This window comes from Dendropsophus ebraccatus, chromosome 2 (assembly GCF_027789765.1).
Source record: "Dendropsophus ebraccatus isolate aDenEbr1 chromosome 2, aDenEbr1.pat, whole genome shotgun sequence".
Classification (NCBI taxonomy): domain Eukaryota; kingdom Metazoa; phylum Chordata; class Amphibia; order Anura; family Hylidae; genus Dendropsophus; species Dendropsophus ebraccatus.
Window position 1 is genome coordinate 30,616,577 of NC_091455.1, and position 27,699 is coordinate 30,644,275.

Here is a 27,699-nt window from a genome sequence, read left to right on the forward strand (position 1 = left end):
GTCATGTGGGCGGTCCAACTCAGTTATTGACAGCTACCTATGCATAAATGTGCCTATAGAAAACTGTCAATCACTGAGTAGCACCGCCCACATGACTACTTAGCCTAGAACAAGAAGAAATTCACATGAATGAATGACAGGCTATACAGGAACTTGTTCCATGAAGCAATATATCACTCTGTTTACCTTCTCCTGCTCTATAATATGATGCCTGCAGATTAGATGCATTTTCAACATGATAGAATCCCTTTAAAAATAAACAAATATATGATTTTTTGACAAAAAGTGGTAAATAAACAATCAAGGGGGTTATCAAGTAATAGAAAACCATGGCATCTTTCATAAACAAAAAACAAACAAACAGCACCTCTCCTTTCCTCAGTTTGTGTATGGTATTGCAGTTCTGTTGAAGTAGATGGAGCAGAGTTGTAATACCACTGACAACCCGAGGTCAAGGGTGGTGCTGTTTTTGAACTAAAGCAGCCATGTTTTTGTAAGGCTGGATAACCCGTGTAAGTACAAGCAGAACTTGAACGTCCTGGGACCCAATGTAAAATTGGTAGCAGGAGATGAAATAAAGACTCAAGTGTGGCTTCTACCCCCTATAACTACACCCATAGGTCCAGGTAACAATAATACACCTCTGATATCTCATCTTCTTTTCCCTTCAGTATAGCGGTGATATGGATGAGAACAGATTTGTCGCGGTCACCAGTTCCAATGCAGCGAGGATTTTTAACATATATCCAAGGAAGGGAAAAATAGCCAAAGGCTCCGATGCAGATGTGGTAATCTGGGATCCAGAAGCTACAAGGTATAACGTCTTACTGCAATATCATGAGTCGTGTCTTATCTTCTGAGCCTGTATCAAGGACGGTTATTAAGGTACAGGAGACAGGATATTATATCACCAAGTAGCAGGGATATGCAGCCAAGATCATTTCAGACCTTGCAAGTACTGAACATGTTAAAGTGACAGGCTTCTCCTCTAGGGTCAATGGCACTTGTATTGTGTAGATAGCAGGACATATACAACACACAAGCTGTAATACTCAGGCCTACTCTACTAGTATAGTAATTGGGACCCTTCAGTATCAGAATTTTTAACATATTACATACACTCACAAATTACACAGCCAGTTTTGCTTGGTCTACCACGACAGGAAGTTGTGTAGTTTCTTAATTTTATTGTCTCCAGCTCCTGACTCCTCCTTCTCTCCTGTGATCGCCTAGCAGGTGTGGCTAGTTCTCGTCTCTGAGCTCTATCCCTGCCCCCTGAGTGATGTCATAACCACAGACTAGCCCCTACAGCCTACACCATCATCCCTCTAATATATATATATATATATATATATATATATATATATGTCTGTGTGTTTAGAGTATGTGCTGAGCAATGCCACAGGAAGAGCACAAAGTTTTTCAAATACTTTATGTAACTTCACACTGTAGGTCTGCAAAAGTGTCTCTTGTAGTTGTAGGAGCAAACGCTCCTTTGTCGACTAATCGCTCCATTTCGTCTTGTCAGAAAATGATGTGCTGTCAGCCACACATCTCCCCGTGTAACAGGAAATGACTGATTAATGCTAGGGCCGCATGACTAGGGCATTGCTGATTTGGTGCCTAACCACTGCCATGGCCCCCTCCTTCCATTACCCAATAAAGACACAATAGCAAGGTCAGATAAAATGGCCACGGCATGCAAACAGAAGGTGAAAATTTAAAGTCCCGTTGACTTCTATGGGATTTCTCCAATGGAATCCACCCAAAGAGTTGACATGACAATTCTTTGGGCAGAAAGTGCATTCGCGGATAAACATTCCGTGCGTAAATTTTACAGGCAGAATTTCAAGTGGAATATGTATAAAAATTAAGTGCGGATTCCTCTTGAAATTCCTCGCCTATTCCTTAGTGTGAACATCCCCTAACTGGAGGCCAAACATCAGCCGTCAGTTATTGAACTGATTGATGTTCGATCGAGTGCTATGCTCGCTCAACACCACTGGCCACTCAATGGAGCCTCAAGTTTTTTATCCTGCTTTACATAGTAATCAGAGCTGCCCTTGAGTATGTGTGTCTCCTCAAGCCTTGGCCAAGATGCCCCCCCCCCTGTCTATGTTATGTTAGCTAAGTTTTGGAAAATGTTTATCCAGCTCACCAAGTGGCCCAAAGCCCAGTGGGTCCTGTCAGTTGCCCAGGTTTGCTTGGGGTTGACATCAGCCATAATAGTAATACACCTAGAAATATCAGTCATTGGATATTACTGCCTGGGTTAAGTCTCTCCATCAGTCCACCTGTAGAGCCAGTGTCGGACTGGGGTATCTGGGGCCCACCAGAGGAAATGATCTTAGGGGCCCAACAATGAACCAGTACAATATGTCAGTCAATGTTAGTGCAGGTGCTAAAGCCGAGGGGCCAAGGGGAGGATTCTCGGATTCTCTAGTCCTCTGGTGGGCTAGTCCGACACTGTGTAGAGCCCACACCTGGCTGTACCTTATTCATCACCAGTAACGTTCTACAGCACTGTATGTCGGTATTATTATTATTCTGTAGTACTTTTATTGTATACTATCACATCTTGTGTGCCAGCAAGTTCTGATAAATAGACTTTACAATGAATAGTTTCTGCGTCTGCATCAAAATGGAGAGACATTTACATGACCTTTTTTTTCCCCAAAAAATGTAAAGTGGGCCATAAAATTCCGAATGAAACAGCATTTGTACCATTACTTACTAATGCTCGGCAAGGCCGGCAAATCTGATTCACGCCAGGATCTAATCCACTTAAACAAAGTACCGTGTTAAGTCAACAAAATGTCAGCAAAGTATAAATCCAACAAGATTAAATTGAAGAATATTCAGAGTTGAAATGACTCCAGTGGTCGAGCATCAATTAGGCAACCTGAAAGACGTGACAGTCAGCAGAGACTTGAGGACAGCCGGGGTGGAGCCCTGCCAGAAACCTGGTGTCAGCAACTCCACTCCACCACTCCAACATAAATCTTACATAGTGCCTGCTGGAAAGTACCTGAGTTCTGAGGAACACAAGAAGTGAGCGACAACAAGACCTTCAGATACTGTACTGGCAAGGGGCAAATCCCTGAGGGCCCGACCCATGTAAGCACCTGCAATCTTCGGACAGTTAGGTTCTAACTATTTTGTCAATGTAAAACGTTGATGGCGTTGTATGTTGGTATTATTTATAGCGGTATTCTTTGGGCCTTCTATACCATTGTTATTTGGGAATTTATTGGGAGATATTATTTGGCTTCTCTGTGGTAGGATTTGGACATTCTGTAGTTCTTGTATTTGCCCAATGTATTGTATGTAGTGGCATTTTTTTTTTTACTTGCAGTGATAGAGTGGGTTTATACTGAGGAATTCTCGCAGATAATGTCCCCGGAATTCCGTCTGTCCGTAGACACCATGGTGACATGTCACTTCTTTCGGCGGATAGCAGAATACGCCGGCCCATAGAATGTTCAGCAGTCGGCTAATACACTGACTGCCTTTGATCTCCGTGCTGCTCCACTCCAGATTCCTGAAAAAGCTACATCCAGCCCTGGGAAACTTCTTCCAGTTTCCCAGGACTGGATCCAGCCTTTTCAGGAATCTGGGATAGAGTGGCACCGAGATCAAAGACAGTCTGATGATCTCCCTTCCCCTCTGTGATGCGACTCCATTGACTGTAATAGAGCTGCGTCACAGAGGAGAGATTGTCGCACTGGGGGCCGGCAGGCCTACCTCCAGTCCAGTGCTTCATGCCGGGCCGGTGCTCGGGAATAGTGCATGATTGTCAGGTCTGGAGAATCACATGGCATACCCCTTTGTAAAGAGTAAATGTTGGTTCCACCATTAAGTGGCCTGGTGTACCATCTGTTGCAAAACTAGCTGAAGGCTGTCAGGCTGTGGGATGGATAGAAGGGTGTCAGGCTGTGGAATGGACAGAAGGGTGTCAGGCTGTGGGATGGATAGAAGGGTGTCAGGCTGTGGGATGGAGAGAAGGGTGTCAGGCTGTGTGATGGATAGAAGGGTGTCAGACTGGGATGGAGAGAAGGGTGTCAGGCTGTGGGATGGATAAAAGGGTTTCAGGCTGTGGGATGGATAGAATGGTGTCAGGCTGTGGGATGGACAGAAGGGTGTCAGGCTGTGGGATGGAGAGAAGGGTGTCAGGCTGTGGGATGGATAGAAGGGTGTCAGACTGGGATGGAGAGAAGGGTGTCAGGCTGTGGGATGGATAGAAGGGTGTCAGGCTGTGGGATGGAGAGAAGGGTGTCAGGCTGTGGGATGGAGAGAAGGGTGTCAGGCTGTGGGATGGAGAGAAGGGTGTCAGGCTGTGGGATGGATAGAAGGGTGTCAGGCTGTGAAATGGATAGAAGGGTGTCAGACTGTGGGATGGATAGAAGGGTGTCAGGCTGTGGAATGGATAGAAGGGTGTCAGGCTGTGGGATGGATAGAAGGGTGTCAGACTGTGGGATGGATAGAAGGGTGTCAGACTGTGGGATGGATAGAAGGGTGTCAGGCTGTGGGATGGATAGAAGGGTGTCAGGCTGTGGGATGGATAGAAGGGTGTCAGGCTGTGGGATGGATAGAAGGGTGTCAGACTGTGGGATGGAGAGAAGGGTGTCAGACTGTGGAATGGATAGAAGGGTGTCAGGCTGTGGGATGGATAGAAGGGTGTCAGACTGTGGGATGGATAGAAGGGTGTCAGACTGTGGGATGGATAGAAGGGTGTCAGGCTGTGGGATGGATAGAAGGGTGTCAGGCTGTGGGATGGATAGAAGGGTGTCAGGCTGTGGGATGGATAGAAGGGTGTCAGACTGTGGGATGGAGAGAAGGGTGTCAGACTGTGGGATGGATAGAAGGGTGTCAGACTGTGGGATGGATAGAAGGGTGTCAGACTGTGGGATGGATAGAAGGGGCTGAATTTTTTTTAACAGCTAAAAAAAAAAGGTAAGAGTTGGTTGAATTTCAGTTCCTCCTCCTGCATTGCTGCACATAAACACCACAACAGGGAAAACTGTTTTTTTCTTTTTACAAGATAACTTGTTTAACTTCCAGAGAAAATTGCACATCAAAGCTTCAAAACAGCAGCCGACTATACACCAAATACACAATTGTTTCTTTTAGGTACTTTTAGCATTTTATAGTATTGTTAACTCTGTCTTGTCTGTGTGAAGAACCTAAAGTTTCACTGCTGTTATAACGTTCAAAATGTAAATCAGCAGTGGATGTGATATAAAGCAGCTTATCCATTTACATACATTATTTCTATTTTTTGGTTATCATGTTTTAAAACAATGCTATACTTACTTGTATCCAGGTCCAGTCTCCTTAAAGGGGTTGTTCACCACCATTTTTTTTTCTTCAGATCAACTGGTGCCAGAAAGTGCCAGAGATTTGTCATTTACTTCTATTGTCTTTTAGTACTTATCAGCTGCTGTATGTCCTGCAGGGAGTCGTGTATTCTTTCCAGTCTGGAGAGCAGGAGATGTTTTCTATGGGAATTCGATACTACTCTGGACAGTTACTGACATGGACAGAGGTGGCAGCAGAGAGCACTGTGTCAGACTGGAAAGAATACACCACTTCCTGCAGGACATACAGCAGCTGATAAGTACTGGAAGACTGGAGATTTTTTTTAATAGAAGTAAATTACAAATTTCTAGCATCATTTGATTTTAAAGGAAACTATTTAGGTAAACAAAACCTTTTTAAGGCAGCTTTTTAGTCTTGTGCTGATTTGAAAAAAAAAGACTGAATGGAGGAAGTTCCAGGTGATGTGAGCGCTCACAGAGAAGGCAGTCATGTGACTGATGGATGCAGTAAGCCGAGTACTGGACGGAATTCCTGTGCTCAGTTTCTTTCTTTTTTTTTCAACCAGCACAAGACTAAAAATCTGCCTTCAGGAGACTGGACCTGGATACAGGTAAGTACAGCTTTGTAATAAAGCATCATAACAAAAAAATAATGAATTTGTAAATTGCAAACTTGCTTTATATCACATGTACTGATGATTTAGATTTTGAAAGTTATAACAATTACTACAGTATAACTACGACTGCAGATGTTGTACTCTAAGTGCAATATTATAAGGTCAGTGGATGCGAGACATCCGTTTAGGGTCCTTTTACACAAACAGATAAATTGCTTAATCGTTTGTTTAGCGAACAACAAGTGAGGCTTTTTTTCCTTATAAACTATAGACGTTTAGACGTGAAGATAAATCGCTAAAAAAAAAGTTGTTCGTATCTATATACTGTGAGTGTTTACACTGAGAGACTTGAGAAAGATTATTGATAAAAAAAAAGATGCAATAAACAACATACAAATCATTTTTCGTTCGTAGTTTGACCATTTCCGCATTTACATCAGAAGATTATCGCTTAAATTCAAACGATTTAGCGATTTTATCTGCCTGATAGTCCAGTATAAAAGACCCTTTACATTTACCATATCTATCTTCACCTTATGGTGCCCTTGATCTTCTCTCTTTAGCCTCCACCAATCAGCTATCTGCGTATGAAATAAAAGGCAGCAGACAGCGGCTCACATTGTGTAGTGGCCGGGTTGGGTTACTGCACCTATTCACTTCAATGGGAGAGAATTTCTACAGATTACAGGATTCCAAATTAACTTCTAATATGCTTCCAAGTTACATTAGAGGTCCTGTATTTCTTATATGACACCTCAGCTGCTACAGAACCTCTTTTTAAAAAACATGTCCCATTTTTAGTACATTAGGCCACAACCCCTTTTTCTCTGGTATTGCAGCCCAATGCAATTGAATTGAGCAGGGCTATGTTGCAGTACCACACACAACCTGAGGACAGGTGTGGCACTGTTTTCAGAAGAGCGCAGCCATGTTTTTCCTGCTAGAAATGGCCTCTCCTAGTCGCAGACTACCTGGGAATAAAGTCGCCTTACCGCACAGCAGTCTCTCACTTCTTCACATGGTTAAATATTAAAAGTCTGGTCCTCATTGACCTATAATGAGCATTATTGTTATGTAAAGAAGTCCTGGTACTGCCAGGCGGAGGAATTTAGTGTCACATTATCGTCCATAGCGGTATTATTAGCCTAAGACTCTGGGTAGATAACGCAATGATAAATTGGTGTGATGGGAATCCAGGAGCTGGAGGCTTCCACGTGGCTACACCGAGGGCGATGACATGCGGTCTGCATATTAAATCGACCAAGGTTGTTGTGGGTTCCTTACTGGCTGCTTGTGATGGATTCGGCATGACTGCTAAACAAGCAGAAACAGATTGGTTTTGACAGATGGTAGGGAGGTTATTTTTGATCCCGGCTGTTGTGCGGTGCAGGTAGCTGGGATGTTGTGCACGGCTAATGGTCTGTTTTGTCGTGTGCAGCAGATCTATCTGTTTGGACATCAGGGCTCGGTGTGACAGGTTATCTCCTGGTACCCTGAGCTGCTGGTTATTTGTGTAGGTTTGTTTTGCTGGATATTTTTAAAGGGCATGTATCATCAGAGCATGACATTATAGGAAATATATTTTTTATTAATTTAATAGTATGATTTTTTTAAATGTGACTTTTATTTTTCATACGACGCACTGGAGCGCAAACGATGAGCGGATATTTCCGTTTTTCTACAAAATGCTTTTCACCTTTTCTGTGTAGACTGAGACAGGTTCAACAGAGACATCTCACAATCATTAGCTGGCAAGGTATATTTCTCATATAATGAACATTCACCATCACTATTCCTGCAGTGTCATCTGTTTCATCCCAGCTCTGCTGCATCCATACGTTTCATTACTGCATCTGAATCATGTGACCTGTGATCAACCACCCTCTCAACTTTCAGATTACAAACTGCATCTTCATTCCTTTTTTAAATCTGCTTTTAATCCACACAGCATCGTATGGGCAGATAGACCAAATACCATATTTGTCTGCTAAGAGGACAATGTAATCATTGCAATCTCTATATATCTCTAAATAAGTTAAGAGACCATGGGGGAGATATTTTAAAGATGGTGTAAAGTAAAACTGGCTCAGTTGCCCCTAGCAACCAATCAGATTCCACCTTTCATTTTCCAAAGAGCCTGTGAGGAATGAAAGGTGGAATCTGATTGGTTGCTAGGGGCAACTGAGCCAGTTTCACTTTACACCATGTTTGATAAATCTCCCCCTATAAATTTACAGTGAGGGAGGCCAGACTGTCATCAAATCTATTTTAACTGTATAATCATCAGTAATCGTACTGGGAGTATATATATATATATATATATATATATATATATATATATGGGGGGGTGGGGGTGGAGAAAGGGTTGCAAACAGGGTTTGGGGAGACACCTCTGGGCGAACCAGTCAAGTAGAGGTCACAGTTGGGTAGAGAGGAAGTTATCCCACCACAGAATTACATAACATAACTACTAACTGCTGAAAAACTGCAGCAGCCATCATTAATAGGGAAATTACTTGAGATACAGGATTTACAAGCTGACACTCAAGGGTTTATACTTAAATAAAAACTATAGCATTGTATACGACATGCTTATAGAAAGGTTTAAATGATGTTTAAAAACTTGCTTGCTTTTATTATACTAACCCTTTCAGAAAGATACTGAGAGTTCCCTCCCTAATGCACAGATATTTCTTATTTCCTCCATTTCGTGGGGCAGGAATAGAGCTGGCTGCCACCAGTGCACACACAGGACATCTTTTCCCTTACTTGTCTGGACAATCACAGCACTGAACATATTACTTCTGGCTGTGCCATGACATACAGTAGTGCTGGTGAACATACACCAGACTGAAGAAGCTGGAAGGGGGTGCTTTAGACAGTACAGTAGTATAGATGATGGCATGTCAGGGTAGAAGAGGTTGGTGATGCACTGGCTTTGCGAGGTGGTATGTGAGCAGAAAAATTTAAGAAACGGGTGCGGCAAGGAAGGAGTTAACAAAGCACCTAACTGCTGCTGAGACGCCAAAAGAGGGGGGTTTACACTGCAGTAACCCTCAGCACTGAGGTTTCTGGGTCCAGAAAGATGAGAGAGAATCCTTGATTTACTTTCCAGACACACTGTAGATAATCTTCATCAGATAGACTGGCCCAGATTGCAGGTACACGGCTCAGGTTTTATCAATCCCTTTCTCATTCTGTAGTGCACATAGCACATGCCAAGCCCTGCTCTTCTTGTGTTCTGTCCTGGTCTAGCTGTTACTAGAGACAGATTTTCCATGACAACCGACAATGGTCTTATTTTTTGAGGTTATGATTAATTCATAAAAGATGAGACTCCTTGTTTCTCTTTAGGTGTTAACACAAAACAAAACATAATTTATGAGGATTTCCAAATTATAAGAGAAATAGGTAGTTTTTGAGGTCCTCTGAGAAATCAAAAGACACAGACACCTGAAGTGATGTGTGTATATATCTCTATATCTCACTGGGGTTGGCCTATAGGTCTAAATTGGGCATTTACATATGTTACTTACAAGAACTACAACCTATGCAAGCTATGCAAACACACTTCACACCTCTCTAGTGCACAGCCTTTTGGTTTAGCGCATATTTTCATCTAGCACTATTTGTATGAGTATATATAGGTGGCTCTTGCAAAAGCAGTAAACAACATTATAAAACATCAGCATAATATAAAGAAAAAGACTAAATAGATGACAGGAGACCTGCCTACCACGTCAGCAAGAGCGTTACCACACCCAGCTAGCGTGACACCAAGCCAGGTATAGCGTGACACCATTAATTCTGCAGAAAGTGGAGCCACCCTCAAAGAGACGTCTGAGTACAGGACTTTAGCCTCAGTGTATAGAAAATAATAAAGATGTTGCCTACCTCTCTATGCTCCCTCGGTGACCTTCTACTGTGTATCTGCATCTCCAATGACAGCAGCCACCGCCAAACCCATGTCTGCAGCGACACCTTACTCAGCCAAACACTGGCAGCAGCACTTTCCCATATAAATCAGTGATTGGCTGATCAGGCCATCACTGCAGAGACAGGTTTGGTGACTGCTGTGGTCAGTGGGGGGTGCAGAGACATGGCAGGAGGACACTAGGGGAGCATGGAGAGGTAAGAATAAAAATCTTTATTTTATCCCTTTAAAGGAGAAGCAGGCAGGGGGAACATAATAAACAAACTATACTTACCTATCCTCGCGCCCCCTTAGCGCTGATCCCGGGTGCAACTGAGAGCCACCAGCCTCTTGCAGCTCCTCCAGCTGCAATGTCACATATTTGGATAATTTATTGCCCGCTCAGCCAATCAGTGACTGGGGCGGGACACCGTCCCAGTCACTGAATGGCTGAGCGGGCAATAGTTTGATCGGGCCACGATGTTGCAGCTGGAGAAGTTGAGTACAAGACATACCTGGATTTCAGCCGACAGCCAGCAGCCATCCATGAGACTGAGAAGCAGTACAACAGAGGCACAAGGACTGGTAAGTATACATTGTTTATTAGGTTCCTGCACCTGCTGCCTGTCTGCCTGCTTTCAAGGGACTTCACTTTTAAATCAAGGGCTGCAGAGACATAGCTAACAATATTTGTGCCCAGGCCAGTAATTATCATGCCAAGTAATAGGAGATCGGCACTCACTTACCCCACGCACCAGGCTGTGTAATATGGCCTTTAGTCTTTCAGTTGAGCAGTATAAAGTTATTAGAATGGACAAAACAAATTTAGCAAGAGGATTTCCTTAGACCAACTTTTCATACATCGTTCTTAAAGGGGTTATCCAGCGCTACAAAAACATGGGAAATTTCCTAGGGGGCAATGTTCTAGAATACACTGACGTTGAGACACGTGATGGTGTCTCTGCGGTGTTTTGGTTGATCTCCCTGAGGTCAACCAGTGTCCTTTTGCATGCACTTACTAGTCATTGCTCCCACTAGCCAGAAACCTACTCCACACTGATGAGGGGCAAAAACCCAGAAACAGCTGTCTGTGGATGGATACCTTGCTTAGGTGGTTTCCTTAATTGGAGCCATACCTTGGCTTGGTTGTTCCTTCCCGGAGGAAGGTCTGGCTAGTTCACTGACGTCGAGACACGTGATTGTGTCTCTGCAGTGTTCTGTCGCATATGTGAGTGAGATGGCCCCATTGGTCAGGTGACAAAGAGCTGGGAGAGTATGTGGTACAGAAAAAAACAGACATGACATACTGACTCTCTAACTTGTCCTCTTTTTGCAATACACCCGGTTTCTATAAGGTACATGATCAGGTTATATAAACTCTATGGGCTTGTTCACATCTGATTAGTGCCTCTGAGCCACGAATACATCTGGAATGCAAAGATGTCGGCACTTTGGAGTGGCGGTGCTCGTGGATTAAAGATATATGGGTAAAGCAGAAAATTCCCGGCACTCACCGAAGTAGCTTGCTCTTTCTGCATGTTTGTTTCTACATTGTGGCGCCCCCTTCCTATTGCAGCTATTATGCCCATTACCAGCTCCAGTGTCCGTCCTATCAGAGCTGACAGACAAACCGTTTGGGACACTCCCCTTTGACAAGGAGAATGGTAATGCCCAGGTTTCAATTTATATATTCATTTCTAGAAGGAATAATACTATAAATGCTTTCTGTTGCCTTTTTCTGGATCAACAGAATAAACTATAAAATAGGTTGCACTTGATGGACTGGCGTCTTATCATCCGTACTAAGTATATTCAGACTAATGGGACTTGTCACTACTATTTAAACACTGTCGGTGAAATGTTTAGAGGTGTGCAAACAATTGGAGGCTGTAGAGTTTGCTTAGCAGAGTGTTACAGAAAACATCTCTTTAACCTAGTGAAGCCGCTCGCTGTGTTTCCTGCCTCTTTTCATCAGCCAGCTTTCTCCTGAAGTGACAAAGTGCACACAGGAACATCCCGCCGGCATCTTTATCCATCTTACACCGTGGCTTATAAATTAGAGAGTTTAACACCATTAAATGTGTCTGAAGTGGCAATAATCCCTTCAAACTGTTTGTGCAATCGGAAAAAGGTTAAAGGCAAAATAAGAACATTTCAGAGACGCAGGTAAAAGCGGCAAAAGCTCGCTGACCTAGATTTATGGAGTCTGGACAGAATGTCTTCATTCCTGTCTGTCTCCATTCTGACCATTTATCAGAGTGTCTGCAAGATCCAAGAAGTGGGCACTGGGGAGTAAATTATAGGTAGAAATAGTTTATGTTTGTACTAAACTCCAGATAATAGAAAGTTTTAGAGGATACCTTAAAAAATAATAATAATAAAAAATAATAAATAAATAAATAATAATGATAATAATTATAAAAATATATATATATATATAGACAAAAAAAGCCTTTCTCCACTTATCAGGCCCCTTTTCTACCATCCTACCACCCTACCACCTCCCCTAATGTTGTCATTCACTCTAAAAAAAGCTTAGGTCTGTCTTCAGAGGGGAGATTTCAGTTGACTGAGGGATTAGTTATGTGCTGCCCATAGAAGTCTATAAAAGAAGGGGAGGGGAGATGACTGATCTAGAAGTAAATAGACATCCACATGAGTTTATAGTAGGTATTAGATCTCACCCCAGAAAGTGCTGGATTGTGACTGCTCAGTACTACTCTATAATGTCCTCCATGCTGCTGATAATTCCTATGGTGTGTGTATATAGAGATATAGGGGAGGATCTTCTCCTCTGTGCATGCAGTGTATGAGAGACATTAGGCAGGCTAGATTGTACCCAGTAGCTCAGGTGCAGTATAGAGCTACTCCTCATATACACACATGACATTTTATCCGGAACTTTCACCAGAAATTATGTTTTAACCACAATGGAAAGCTTGTGTTTTTTTATTTTTTATTTTTAAAGGATTGAACTTTATTCTTCTTGTTATGGTCTGGCCCCAGATAGCGATAGAAGAGGTCCGATCATTCAGCATTTGATTACTGGTGACTAAAGAAGTTGGATGCAGCCCTAGGTAGCTTGCTTGAGTTGCCCTCATCTCTAATTGTTACAGTAGAAAATGTTTGACGGTATTTAGTGTCTAAATATGTGTAGGTTCGGTAACATCCAGACAGGTAACAAATCATTTTTTTGAAAAGTTTTATGTAGTTTGCATCCAACTATTTTAAGACTGTGACATGTCATGAAATGTGAGAGGCGTAGATGTAGCTGGCATCATAGCAATCTTATAAGAAGTGTGTGTGTGTGTGTGTATATATATATATATATATATATATATATATATAAACGTGTGTCATGCTGTCAATTTCAGTTTTAATAGTTTTTTTAAAAAGCAGAAATAAATCTCTAGGGTGTAAAGTGTTTGCAGAAAAAAAATCTGCAAAGCGATGCAAAGCCAAAATGGTTTCAGCAATGTTCCCCAACCTGCGTCCCTCCCATGTGGTTCTGCAACAGGTTGGGAAACACTTGGTTACAAAATTTTTGTAAAAGGCTGCCATATAGTGTTATTACTGATGCAGCATTACCAACAACACGCACATGCTTTATTTTCATTTATCATTCACATGATAGTTTCATCTATCCTCCAGTAATTTATTACACTGATTTTAACACTTTCCTGTCTGGGTTGTTTTAAATCTCTCCTGTCCGGCCTGGACAGCCAAAGCTACAACCAAAGCTCCCCTCATAGTGCTGAAGGAGGGAAGTTCTCTTGTGGCTGGAGACAGAATGCTGCCTGTGGCCACAAGAGTGACTGGCAGGGCGGAAGTCAATGGCTCCTTGCCCTGTCAACCAGAGCCCCACGTTTAACTGCAAGCACTCATCAGGAGCACTGGGGGTTAAAGGGCCGAATCTGAGGTGGTTGGAAGGCCATTTGCAGCATCTGGGAGGCCAACTTGGCCATTACAGTACTGGGCCACCGGGTCCCCCGATGCGGCAGGCCCTGTAACAGCTGCTACAGCGGTAGTTCCACCCTGCTTGTAATATAGATCGATAGATATCTTTTATGTTGATATAATATGGGAATTACAGTAATGTAGTGTTTATATATGTGATCTTCTTCTCATGCAGGACTATTTCAGCTAAAACTCATCATCAAGCTGTGAACTTCAATATATTTGAGGGGATGGTTTGTCACGGAGTCCCTCTGGTCACCATTGCTGGAGGAAGAGTTGTGTATGAAAATGGGACCCTGCACACCGTCCCCGGACACGGAAAATACATCCCAAGAAAGCCATTCGCTGACTATGTCTACAACAGGATTCTGAAAAGAGATGAGGTAAGACTACAGAGGGTGATAGACCATACATCAATGTCATAAGGGCAGTATCTTATTACAGATATTCAATATTTATAGGGGTATTCCACTCAAATATAACTTTTCATATGTTGCTCCGCATGGTGAGACTAACAATTCCTTCCATACCTGTTATTATCAATTCAGTCACCTTCTCCCAGTTCTGAGCTGCTGTTTTCTGCTGTGTGTGAGCCTTTCTCTCTGTCTCTCCCTTCTCCCCCCTCCTTTCTGAGACAGATGATGTAAAGAATTCCCTGACTGGCGGTTTCTGCAACATTGTAGTTTGTTTGTAATGTTCGGAGGGATAATTACAGTAAGTTCATCGGCAATTTGACCTCAGAATAACCCTCCCAGCATTCTAAAGAAGCAACAACGTTACAGATTGTCTTGTCCTTGTTTCATGTTATGCAAGTAGGGGCCATCTCCGTGGTTGTCCGCAGTCATCTAGGACTGTTGAGGCATGTAGGCAGGGTCAGCTGGTGGGACCAGGTTAGGGTTCGCTGTCTGTGTCCTTTCCCGCCCCTTCTCAGGCTATATCCGACCTACAGTCGTGTCACATAATGAACACGTCAACTAAACATATATCACAATCCGTTCCGATCTGGTCCCCGATAGATTTTACTTTGTTCTTATTTACTTTGTCTTTCTTCTATTTCAGGTATGTCAACCAATGCCAGTGCAGAGAGAACCATACAGAGGAGAAGTCATCCAGTTAAAATAAATGGTGCGTCACTGTCAGCAGGTAATGTTTACCATTATAATTATAGATGTCATTGCCATAAAGGCTCTATTTCCCCTCTAAGTTTCACATTTTCTAAAAGCATAGCCACAATTATCCTAAAGAGACACCAAAGTAGGCTATATTCACACACCATCTTTTTTGGCCATTTGATACCCATCTTGTACAAATAACAGCTGTTTTTATGAACTAATGGCTGTTATTTGAACTCAAAATGATGGCCCTCCCACAAGTTGGGGGGCAAAAAAAGACATAGTGGGAACATAGCGTTAAAAAATGTTATTTATTTATTTTTATATTTCTTTAAAAGTATAAAGTATATGTATAAAACATGGCCCCTCTGATGCCACCAATGGCTGTCATAGGAACTACAGGGCTGTTCAAGCCCTGGTCCAGGCATCAGACATCAGAGGAGGCTCAGTATTTCTGCATGCAGCAACTAGCTAGATATGTTACTGTGCTGGGACTAGGGCTTGAGCAGCCCTGCTGTTCCCAACACAGTTATTGGAGGCAGCAGAGAGGCTGTGTTGCTGCTTACTATAAAATGTATAAAACATGGCCCCTCTGATGCCACCAATGGCTATGATAGGAACTGCATGGCTGTTCAAGCACTGGTCCAGGCATTAGACATCAGAAGAGGCTCAGTATTTCTGCATGCAGCAGCCCTAGCTATATGTTACTGTGCTGGGACAAAGGTTTGAGCAGCCCTGCAGTTACCCAACACAGTTATTGGTGGTAGCAGAGAGGCTGTGTTTCCCCTTACGTCTTCTACTCAGCGTAAAAATGTCAGAAGCAGAGAAGGTGGAAGACATCAGAGATTCCCCTGTGAGATGTGATGTGCCCATACTTAGTATTGCTTTGTGTTTCTCATATAAAGCTTTGTTTTTGTTTTTTTCTTAAGGACAATGAATCCTCGATGGCTGTCAGTGCTGAAAAACCAAATGAGAAGCAGTGCACTATAGAGCACACCCTATCATTCCATGACCCTGCTTTCTGTGTTGCTCCACCCTTTGTCTGCTCAGTATTTCACATTAGCGCTATTACTCCTAAAACTGAAGATTGGAGAAAAGGAAGAATCCCAGCGTCATAGAAAATACATTAGACACAAATACAGCAATTCACACAGAATGGCTAATGCCAACACGTTTTGGGCCTTTGAGGTGCTTAGTTATGGCTGGTGTGAAAAATAACCATCAGCCAATCATGTGCTGGGAAAAACCAGTGGTGACCATGATCAGCTGTCACACCTCATTTAACAATAACAAAAAATGCAGAACTACCAAAAATACACAATGACAACAATGCATCATCAAAACCGTTTATACAACCACAAATGTAGACAGCTTTACTATTCAGGCCAGTAACCACAGCCAGGAATAAAGACTTTGGGGGAGATTTATCAAACTGGTGTAAAGTAGAATAGGCCCAGTTGCCCCTAGCAACCAATCAGATTCCACCTTTCACTTTCCAAAAAATCTGTGTGGAATGAAAAGTGGAATCTGATTGGTTGCTAGGGGCAACTGAGACAATTCTACTTTACACCAGCCGGATAAATCTCCCCCTTTGATGTCAATCAAAATATGCATCACATGAACTACTACTAATACTTAAAGGGGTTTTCTGCAAAAAATAGATAGGTGCCCTATCCACAGGATAAGTCATTGATCAATGATCGACACCTGCAACCCCCACAATCAGTGCCCACACTAATGTGTCTCTATTCACGATGTAGCGGTGGTGACGCAGAACTGCGGCTCATCTCCCATTCAAGTGAACAGCAGCTGTGCTGCAGTAGCCGGTTCCGGCCACTACACAGAGAATGCAGACAACTGCTTCTAGCTCCATTCACTGTGCAGTTTGCGTGCTGATTGTGAGGGTTCTGCCCAGAAAACCCCTTTAAGCAAAAATAAATAAATAATAATAATTAGGGTATAACAATAAGCTAACACTAAAATATTAAATCCTATGATCTAATAATGAGATCCTGAAATGTATTTGTGGTTGCCTTTCTATGTGAATTGCTTTATCCTTGGTGTATCATTGGTGTTCCCAATAAAGAGTCAGTATTCATTTTGTATGACAGATGGTCTTAAAGGGATTGTCCAGAATTAGAAAAAAAAAAACATCTTTCATAAACAACAGACATCTTGTCCTCAGTTTGGGGTATTGCAGCTTAGTTTCATTGAAGTGAACGGAGCCAAGTTACAGTACCACACACCACCTGAGGAGGGATGTGGCGCTGTTTTTATGTGCGTGAATTCCTGTGGTGAAGCTGGATGTACACTTCTATATAACAGAAGCTTGCACCTATTGTCCTTATAGACAATTCTCTGTGGTCACCCACATTTGTCTTCCACACAGCTTGTATTTGCTATAATATCCAGTTATGTAACAACCTTCCAAATATATCGATATATTAACCATATAAGTTGTGTGGTTTCCTTTAATGTCGAACCATAATGGAGCTGGAGAGAAGAGCGTAACCTCTTATTATCTGTTCGCCATAGATTATATCCAATAGTTATCACGGTACACAGAAACTGTTACATTACAGTTACATTAACCTCCATCCTGGCTTTAAAGTGACTCTGTACCCACAATCTGACCCCCCCCCCCTAAACTGCTTGTACTGTCAGCTGCTTTTAATCCAAGATCTGTCCTGGGGTCCGTTCGGCAGGTGATGCAGTTATTGTCCTGAAAAACAACTGTTAAACTTGCAGACCTGTGTCAGATTGATGTGGCTAAACTGTCTATGCCCTAGGGTTGCAATGCCCTTCCGTCCTTCCTCATCACTAGGAACGCCCCCGGGCAGAATTTTTCCTATTCATCACTTGCCACAGGTGCCTTAACGATCCAGCACATGTGCAGTGTTCACATAGGTGATGAATAGGAGAAATAGTTGTAGGGTCGTTCCTAATGGTGAGGAGGAGGGAAGGAGGGATGTCACAATCCTAGGACATGGGTACTCTAGGCCATGCCAATTTGACACAAGTTTAAAAGTTGTTTTTTTAAGATAATCTTGGATGAAAGTCAGCTATCCGAAGGTACAAGCAGTTTGGGGGGGCTCAGATTGTGGGTACAGAGTCACTTTAATAGTGAAGAAAATGAATATTTAATGTTGTTAATTGCGAAACATCGATGTATTTTTGGATCCACGAGCGTCTTTTAAAAGTTTATCTATTTCTATCCCTTCAAGTAGCTTAGAATATCCGAAGAGGAAGTGGGATGGATGCGTCAGTGTAGACATGTAGTTTCCCTATGAAGAGACACACATTTCCAATAAATACAGTAATATGGGAGATAGTCATGATATAATATTCCGGATCTCTATGCAGGTATAGCTGGAATGCCAGGGACATAGAAAACAGCAAATAAAGCCTTACACAGAAGGAAGGAGATAAAATTTTATTTAGAGAAGAAGGTTTCAAAGTAAAGTAAAATAAGAGAGTAAGCTCTGTACATGGAGACATTGCCTGCCTCCCCCGCTCACTTGTTATCTGTTCATTATCAGGCAAATCCGTCTTCATTACAGAGAAGCCAGGGTTCTGCTGTGTCCATTATATCCTATGGAGGGGGGAGGGGCTAAGGGAGATGAGTGAGCAGGAAGAAGAGACATGAAGGTCAGCTGTCTGGAGACTGTCTGGGCACCTAAAACGCTGGAATCAGGGGTCAGAAAGGTCAGTGGTTATCTAGGAACTTGCTGAGAGAAGATTGCAGGGTGTTGTGCTGTGCAGGACTGATATTTCTCTCCTTCGTGCTCACTTACTCCTCTCAGCCCCTCCCCTCTGCATAGAGCATAATGGACACAGAAATCCTGCATCTTCTGAAGTGAGGGGGAGCTAGGAAAATAGCTTTTTCAGTACAGAAGGAAACTCTTTTGGTAAATAAAACCTATTACAGAGTTTCTTAAAATCGCTTGTACTATAGATATTTATTGTTTTCAGAAAAATTACCCATTACCCCGAAATGACTTATGCTTTAATTTACACTTGTAATTAAAGGAGTACTCCGGCCACGGGACTTATTTTCCCGATATGCTTGGGTGGTGGGTTGTGTAAAAAAAAAATTAAGCATACTTACCTTCCTGCGCTGCTTCCGTTATCTTACCAATCCCTCCCTCTATACAGCTGCTTCCGGGTCTTGGTGCTGTGATGTTGCAGGCCCACCCAGTGAATCAGCGGCTGCTGCATAGCCCCTCCTCGGTTACTGATTGGCTGGGTGGGCCTGTAATGTCAATGGCCCCAGGACCCGGAAGCGGCTGCATAGCAGGATGGAGCGGTAAGATATCTGTGAAGGCGTGGGAGTCAGGGAAGTAAGTGTGCATTATTATTTTCACAAAACCCATCCCCGAGCATATTTAAAAGAAAAAAAAAAAAAAAAAAAAAGGAACTTATCCAGGATTAAAAAAGCATGGCTGCTTTTCTTCAAAACCAGTGCCACCCCTGTCATCAGGTTGGTTGTGGTATTACAAAATAATTTCTCTTTTAAATAGTTAACTTTTCACAAATTTTAGCACCGAATGAGTTAACCACGAAGATTTATAAAATGTCCAATAAGATGTAGACAAGGCCTCGAGTGACTGAAGAACTTGGGTGGGACGACACCCGACAACTATTGGGTCGTGATATGTTTTCTTGTGATTATCGGAAACCAGAAATTCACCTGTAGAAAACAATAAAATGCATCACTATTAATGTATAGCCATATGTCTATCTCAGACATTGGAGAATATGTATCCAGGCTGCACCTGCTTGACTACATAATAGTTAAAGTACTTTACCATGGACTCTAAACTAATGTTACAACATAGCATCCTCAAGATATGCTTTAAAGGGGTACTCTGGATAAATTAATTACAAATCAACTTGTCTTCCAGTACTTATCAGCTGCTGTATGTCCTTCAGGAAGTGGTGTATTCTTTCCAGTCTGACACAGTGCTCTCTGCTGCCACCTCTGTTCATGTCAGGAACTATCCAGATCAGTATCAAATCACCATAGAAAATTTGTCCTACTCTGGACAGTTTCTGACATGGACAGAGGTGGCGGTAGAGAGCACTGTGGAAAAAAAAATATACCACTCCCTGCAGATCCAGGTCCCACCACAGACTCCTGATCTCCAGCCTGCAATCTAAGGAGGTGAGACACCCACCTAGGGTATGACATCACACGGAGATGCCTGTGCTTGGTATATCCTTATAAGTCCAATTGGTCTAAAACTTTAAGGTGGAACATTGCAATATGTGTCTCAAAGAGAGGAATGTTGTGAGAGTCCCAACCCAAGTAGTACTGTGCTCTGCCGGAATTTCAGAGGTAGAAATAGAAGAATACTTGAGAAGAGAGAGAGAATAATTGTGCCTGTGTTTTACTCTTTGGTCTTTGCACCACCTATTGCCCACCAGTGTCGAGTGACCCGTCCTAGATGGTGACACAAGCTCCAGACCTTGTTACCCGCGATAAGCGGAATGCTGAGGGTTCCCTGCTTACACCCGTGCTGCGAGATAGAGTTCATAGGCTTCTAGCAACTTTGCTCTATCCGGATCAGTTCCTTTACTTTCTATATGGATACTGTCCTGCATTGTGTCTCTCCATGTCCATGGCGTGGGTTGAGATGATGTCTTACTTGAGAAGAAACTGTAGGTTGCATGTGCCTATGTATGCTTCTAGACTGGACCCTGAGACTGAGGACCTGGCAGAGGGCCAGGGCCCAACTGTACCGCTGTAGAGAGCGTTCTGGCTTGTGTCCTTCTTCTACAGAGTCTAGCGACAAAAGACCTTACACTTCCTCTACACATGTGACTTCCTATCTACAGCCCCTGTGAGGTGTGCTGTGAGTAAGTAAGTAGTGCATAAGTGAGAAGTAAAGGGAGAAATGATAGGATAGAAGAAGAGAATACTCTCATTGGCCTACAGATCCATGTGACATACAAATAAACAATAACTCCTTCCGTAAAACAGCTGTGCAATAACGGAATACACACACTTGCAATAGCGACATCTTGTGGCGAAACTCTGGTACTACTACATCACCATTTATACTGAAAAAGTACAGGCTTTTACGAATGGTGTAACATAGCAACACCCATGGTGGGACACCACACAGGCTGTGCTCAAACTGATCTGTCTGGGGGACAAACCCCACACCTAGCAGGAGCTGTGGGTGGGGATAAAGCAGCAGGCAGACCAGTGATTATTGCTACTGAACCTGAAGCCTGGCAAGGTGGTGTGCAACAACCGGCGAAATCTGGTAGCAGTTCTGAGCTGGTTGGACAGCCCTTGGACAGCTCTGGTGTTGAACTTGGTGGTGCATTACACTGCCACATTTGCACCAGAAAGTGCAATCCATTTGTGCACATATTAGATGTCTTCATTGTGCTGAGGTTCACCTGTCCCTCGCTGCTCATGACATATCCACATGCTGAAACTCCACCTAATATATGCTGCAAAGAGTCTGCTAGCAGCTGTAGGCCATAGTCCAGTTTCAGCTGCAGAAAGCACGGGTGAGTGACAGTGTAGAGGCACTAGAGAGGGCTTGGTGAGAGCACAAGACCAAGGAGGAGGAAGTCACCAACGCAGCTGGGGGACCAGCACCGCCTTGAAAGGTAGGGTGAGCATGGTCCCAATGTGGAACACCTCCCTCGATACTCCCCAACATCCACCACCACTAGAGATGGGCGACTATACAGTACAAACGAAGCGAAGCGCTTTGTTCACTCAGCAATCTGCTTCTGCTGGATCCAATCCTGGCAGATGTTTCCCGGGACTGGACCCAGCTTTTCAAGCCACCCAGGGTGGAGCAGCACGGAGTTCAAAAGCAGAAGGCTAATAAGCAGATTGCCAAGCTAACAAAGTGATTTGCTGTGTTTGTAATCTCATGCCTAACCACCACTATCATCAGGTACGAGCAGGTGGCAGAATTATAAGTACATGGTGGATGAGTATGTGTCCTCAACATCACATCCTCTGAATTTAATTTCTGGGTTTTCAGGACAATTGCCTTTATTTTATCTCCATTGTCATCTTTCAGCCCTCCACCCCTTCCTCCACCCATTTCACAGCCATTTTTGGACCCAAAAATTCAGATCCCCATTAATTTCAATAAGGTTTTAACCTGCATTTTTGAACTTTTTCGTCCCCCCCAAGTTTGGCGAAACCTGTCGAACCCGAATTTCCACAAGTGCGTTCATCACTAGTCATAGGTCAAGAGTAGAGATGATCGAACATCGGAAAATCGTAGGTTCGAACGAACTGGAACATTCTCGAACCTGCTGCATTTGATTGCTGATGCCTTCCCGGTCCGTGCCAAAGGAGGAGTGTGCCCAGGGACCTCCTGGAATTCCGGTTTTCAGCCTAGGTAATAGGTTGAATCCCGGAATTCCAGGCGGTCCTCGGGCAGTCTCCTCCTTCCCCACGGACCGGGAAGGCATCAGCAATCAAATGCAGCAGGTTCGAGGATGTTCCAGTTCGATTGAACCTACGATTTTCCGATGTTCGATCATCTCTAGTCAAGAGGCCTCCATACACATAACACCCCTGACCGGTCTCACAGAGGACGATGGGTTTGGATGGCCTTTTTCTAAAGTTTATGGAAGCCTTAAAGTTATATTCAGTGTTGGGTCTGAATAAGCAATAGATGAATACATAATCTTACCTGGCAAATAATTTTCTTGAGTTTTCCACCTTTATACTGTGACGCCAGTTGGACTCTGTCTTCCAGTATTTTGTTATGGAGGTAAAGGATTCTCTCGTGCTCTTTCTCGGGGTAGAAGGTTGATATTAAGAGCGATTTGATTTGTATGAGGAAAGCGGAGATTAAACAAAGAAAAAGTAAAACACCGATTATAGCGGATAAAGGGATCCAGGTGTCGGTTAGCATGAGCTCCGGTTCAGGGGTGCACTCAGGCTCAAACAGGTTGAAAATCATCTCTGTGCCGTGAATCTTTTTTTTACTCCATTCCTGTACAAAGGGAAATAATCCATACATTATTATACTCCACCATTCATAGGATCAGAGAGCTGAGTTAATGACCATCTAAGCTACATTACGATCAAATCGAAGGAGAGGCAAGGGCAGAATTGGAGAGAGACCAAGCCTCAGACTATGTGTATGATTATATTGTGCAGAGTAATATATAAATCCGATTCTAGGCTTTGTTCCCACTATGTTTTATTTCCAAAAAGATGGCTGTCTATTGCTATTAACAGCCTCAATGATCATTATGATAATGATAAAAAGATGGCCGTTACAAAAAAAAAAAAGTGCCCGAAAACAGTGGTTGTATTAACATAGTCTAATTAAGACCGATACATTGGCGCCTCCCTGTGTGTAAATCTGAGATCTGAGATTTCACTAATTTTTTTTTCTGCCAAAATAGTAGTAAATTCCAGGCGGTACCAGGGCTGTTTTCTCCTTCCCCACAGACCGGTAGGGCATTGGGAATCAAATGCGGAAGGTTTGGCAGTTTGATAGAACCTTGCTCATGCAGAGGCCACGCCCCCTTCTGCATATAGCCACGCCCATTACGTCACCCTCTCCCCGCCTTTCTAGCATGAGCAGTGCTAAGAGCCAATATGCAAATAATGCACAAAACAAGCTGCTGCACATAGATTATGTGACTATGTTCCATCTGCACCCTGTCTCACAAAAAAAATAAAATTTGGAAGCGTTTTTTTTTTTTTCCTACCACAAAGCTATAAGATAAATATTCAACACACACAGAAGTAGTTTGGGAGTCTCCGTCATCTGGACTGCAGTGATAACTTTTCTAAATAGGTTCCTAAGTAGGCTATCAATAGGTCAGATTTGTGTAACCTTCTGATAGTTCCCCTTTAATCATTGTTTCCTGTTAAACTTCTAATATACTATTACTCAGCATCATGAAATTCTCACACATATAATCTAGAATGAGTCACCACTAGAACAGTAAGTAAGCTTATAAAATGGGAAGCGTGGTTCTCGGGGATCCCAGTGGGATCTTTTATTTTAAATGCCGCCCGGTTTCCGCCATTCTTTCTATTAGATTAGAATCAATGGAGCCGTGTCACAGAGGGGAGGGGATATGGTCACCCTCAGTGGATAGAGTCGGGTCGGTGCACACCAAAAGAACGGCGCCAAGTGCGGGAACCGTGCAGTATTTAAAAAAAAAGACTGTGCCACTGGGATTTACTGGGATGTAAAAAAAAAAAAAATGAACCAGGCAGAGGGATGCTCAGTGTCCCTCCAGTGCCCTGTGTCCCCTTGGTGATTTGTATAACTTTTGGGTGGCAATACAATACTTTAATAAAAATTTTAGCCGGACTTCTCCTTTAACTCCCAGCTGTTTTACCCTTTGGGCTGGGTGTAGAAGAAATCTTTCTCCTGATTAGTAGCGTGGAGCGAGACTTGAGCATATAACCAGGTGCCCCCTGCTCGGGAGAACGGAGGGTGCCTGTTTAACCTAATACATTTTTTCGTTCTAATTTTTGTATATTTACATTTTTTTTTCCAATATATATTTTATATATTTTTTTATATATATTTCAATTTCAATATGTCCCGGACATATGTACGGACATGTTTTTATAAGCCTGCATAACCCCTTTAAGAAACAAACTGCAACATTGTGCAGTATAATGATGGTTTCATATGACGTTAGCTATGACCCCGGCTCTTGACCTGAGTAGATTAAATAAGGTATTATTTCTGGAATACCATAGGAATATAAAACTCAAAGTCAGGCAGGGCAGACCAGAGGAATATATAATACGACCCATATTAATAAAGGACAATTCATGGGTTAAAAGTTTAAATGCTACATCTAATAGGCATAATAAAAAGCTCTTATTATAAGAGAACTGGCATAACCTCACCTTATATAAAGGTGAAGCGGAGAATAATATGAATCGTCTTCTGTATCCTGAAATATATACCGAGCCACACACCAGAGCCGAATGCTTCATGTAACAGATTTTTGGGGACAGTATCATTTATGCATTGTGATAACTGGGTTGGCAGTGTGGACCGTGTATGACATAATAAGGGCTGTATTTAGTTTGTTCTGCCCCAGACACTCGGACTGACTATACCCCAATAGGTCAATTCCACATGATGAGAATCATCGGGCATGTTTATATTCACTTACTGTAGATCTACCTACCACAGCTGCTGGATGTTTGCTCCAAGCATCTACTACTCTTTCAGTAAAGTAATATTTTTGTTTCTGATCTTTCCCCCAATAACCTCAGATTATGTCCCTTGTGTTCTTGTGTTCAGTTTCCTATTAAAAAAGAAAACTTCCCTTCTGAACCTTATTTAGCCCTTTAACATATATAAAGGTTTCAAAAAGATGACATCATTTGGGCTAAATGAGTGGGACCATATAAAAAAAATTCTTGCCGACCGTACTATGGTCGGACATATACAACTGTATGCCATATAGAATGTTGGATTGGGCATCAACTGCTGCAAAACAGTCCTGGAAAACCCCATTTCGAGCATATACCTTAACCATGGACCACAGTTAGGCCAAGACCACACAACGTCCGTTGTTTTTGCACGGCTGTTGTTTTGAAATGATGGTCGTGGCAAAAAATAAATAAATAAAAACAGCTGTAAAAAGGCCAAACAAAGATGTTGTGTGGTCGTGGCCTTATGGTGTAAATTTAGAATTATTGGGAAAAACTTACAGAACTTCAACCCCCACCCCTCAATACTTACCGAAAGGGTCATGGACATTGGGACTTTAATTGGGCGCAGACCTTGAAGGTTTTTGTTAATTGTAAGAATCACCCAGTAAAGTATATAATCCAGAGCCGTAATCAGACACCAGATAAAAACATTAGTCAGCACCGGGATCAGGAAGAACAACAATTTTGGCATCTGTTTCCTTGAAGTTTTCAAGCTGGGAATGGTCATGTAGACTTTTCTTTCGGCTTTGTTGAGTGGAAGAACACACAACATGTTCTGCTGTTTCCTGCTCTGATCGTACTCTTTAAACTTCTTGGTAATAAAGATATTTTCAAACTTCACATTGTCCGTGGCCAGGAATTTTCTAAAAAACATGGCCGATCCGAGCACAATTAAAGAAACTCCGAGCAGGAGAAAAGCTATGCGTCCGAAGAAAACTACAGTGTTCAGCAGGTCGACTATTTTGGTTGCCTGGTCTTGGATCTGTTGAGTGGCTTCCAAGAGCTTGTCTTTTAGGGGGCCATCTTCGATTGTTACGCTGCAGTAGAAAGTGTCTTCGACCTTCACAATATCTTTTACGGGGTTAAAAAACAGTTCTTTTGCCTTTTGATATAAATCTCTCAGGGTCTGTATGTAGTAATCAAAGGGTGAGATTCTAAGCATATCGCGTTTCTTCTGCAGGTTGCAGATGACACAAGTAGACAAGATTTTCAAATTCCCAAATATATTTTTCACATTGTTAAACACCACAATGCTAGTTCCAACAGCGATGAGCACGTTTCGACCTTCTTTCATGCCGCAACACAAGAGGAACAGAAGGCCATTACATCGTACTGCCTTGAAAATGAAGGAAAGGATGGATATGAGCAACCCAATCGAAAGGGCGACCGCCAAGGTTTCCAGCCTAAGTCCTACCTTAGACAAGTGAAACACAAGAACCAAACTGCCGCCTATCGACATCCCAAAAAGTAAGCAAAGAAAGGCAAAAACAAGTATGTTCTTCCATCCTTTTGCTTCTCTCCCCAGGACAAATAGGTTCATGCAGTAGGAGAGAAATTGAAGTATTTTAGTAGGTACCACCATCATTGACTGGCAGACGTCGCGGATGGCCATTACAACGCTGTAGAGTAATTTTTCAAAAACTTTCAAGAAAACAAAAAAATAATCCTAGCTTGAGAATTCTTGAGAACAAACTGAGTTCTGCCAGTTGAAGTGTGAGTCCTGGTGCATATGTGTAGTCAAAACTAGGAAGTGCAACCAGTGGTCAGCGGTGAATCATTGTAAAGTTCCCAAGTATAGCGGGGTTCTTTGTCATAATAGCAACTTCCCTATTGTTGTCAAGTAGATAAATGCTAATCGGATTCTCTTATATTTTTAACAAAACTCCGATTCCACAACTTCCACAAAAGTGGGACTGGGGGCTACAACTCCTAGGCTATCCATGATTTTAAAATACAATTACTATAATATTGACTATAGACAATGTAATGTTTATTGAACTGGTAGAGGCCTTGGTGTAAAAACACACAATGGAATGGGTTGGTTTTTTTTTGGTTTGGTCTAAGATAAGATAAGGGGTGCTAGAAGTATCTGGTAGCCATTTATTTAACCCTTGCTCCATATTTTTCATAGCTAGAGGCAGTCCTCTGCACTTTTCTCTTCTTCACACAGCAGTGGCACAGTATGCTTGATTGTTACAGTTTACAGTAAGCTTTCTGGTTACAGTACACTTTAGGTGGCACTTTCCACTGAATAGTTGTTAGATACTCCTAGTGGTGCAAAATACTAGAACATTCTAGAACAGAATAATAAAGGCAAACTGGTGTTTTAAGAAGCTTTTGACAACTCAGCGGTGGGGTTCAGGGGTTGCGACCCACTCCCGATGAATGGGAAGAAGCACTCGGCTGAGTATTTGTCTTCACTTATCACTGATCAGCGATGCTTGGCCAGGTTTGCATCGTCCAGATTTACAGAAATTACAGAGAAGGTCTGGCACCTGCCATGGTTATTCTCATCTGGGTTTGTAACCCCACCCCCACCCCACTCATAGGTGGGTCCAACCATCCAGACCCACTCTTAACCCGAGAACAG

At 42.7% G+C, this 27,699-nt stretch overlaps 2 protein-coding genes across 4 annotated transcripts in view; one reads left to right on the forward strand and one right to left on the reverse strand.

Moving 5' to 3' along the window:
• DPYS (dihydropyrimidinase) overlaps positions 1–17,373 on the forward strand; it is a 44,684-nt gene extending 27,311 nt beyond the window's left edge. For 2 of the 3 annotated variants that reach the window (XM_069957214.1, XM_069957216.1), the window contains exons 7-10: positions 672–814; positions 13,981–14,188; positions 14,865–14,948; positions 15,847–17,373. In XM_069957214.1, coding sequence (XP_069813315.1) covers positions 672–814; positions 13,981–14,188; positions 14,865–14,927 — 414 coding nt within the window. In that variant the 3' untranslated portion in view covers positions 14,928–14,948; positions 15,847–17,373. The remainder of the gene's footprint in view (positions 1–671; positions 815–13,980; positions 14,189–14,864; positions 14,949–15,846) is intronic. The other variant, XM_069957215.1, reaches the window with a different exon arrangement.
• Positions 17,374–19,141: 1,768 nt separating this feature from the next.
• DCSTAMP (dendrocyte expressed seven transmembrane protein) lies at positions 19,142–26,800 on the reverse strand. Its single transcript, XM_069959863.1, has 3 exons — positions 25,639–26,800; positions 22,594–22,899; positions 19,142–19,607 (listed from the first exon to the last, which is right to left on the reverse strand). Exons 1-3 carry the CDS (start codon positions 26,719–26,721, stop codon positions 19,557–19,559), a joined length of 1,440 nt encoding a protein of 479 aa, XP_069815964.1. The 5' UTR covers positions 26,722–26,800; the 3' UTR covers positions 19,142–19,556.
• Between the last annotated feature and the right edge of the window lie 899 nt (positions 26,801–27,699).

Coding starts and splice junctions, on each gene's coding strand:
- DCSTAMP (XM_069959863.1), bottom strand. CDS start 26,721: ATGGCCATCCGCGACGTCTGCCAGTCAATGATGGTGGTACCTACTAAA. Junction 22,900..25,638: donor CAATGTCCATGACCCTTTCG/GTAAGTATTGAG, acceptor CCCTTTGTACAG/GAATGGAGTAAAAAAAAGAT. Junction 19,608..22,593: donor TCAAGAAAATTATTTGCCAG/GTAAGATTATGT, acceptor TGTTTTCTACAG/GTGAATTTCTGGTTTCCGAT.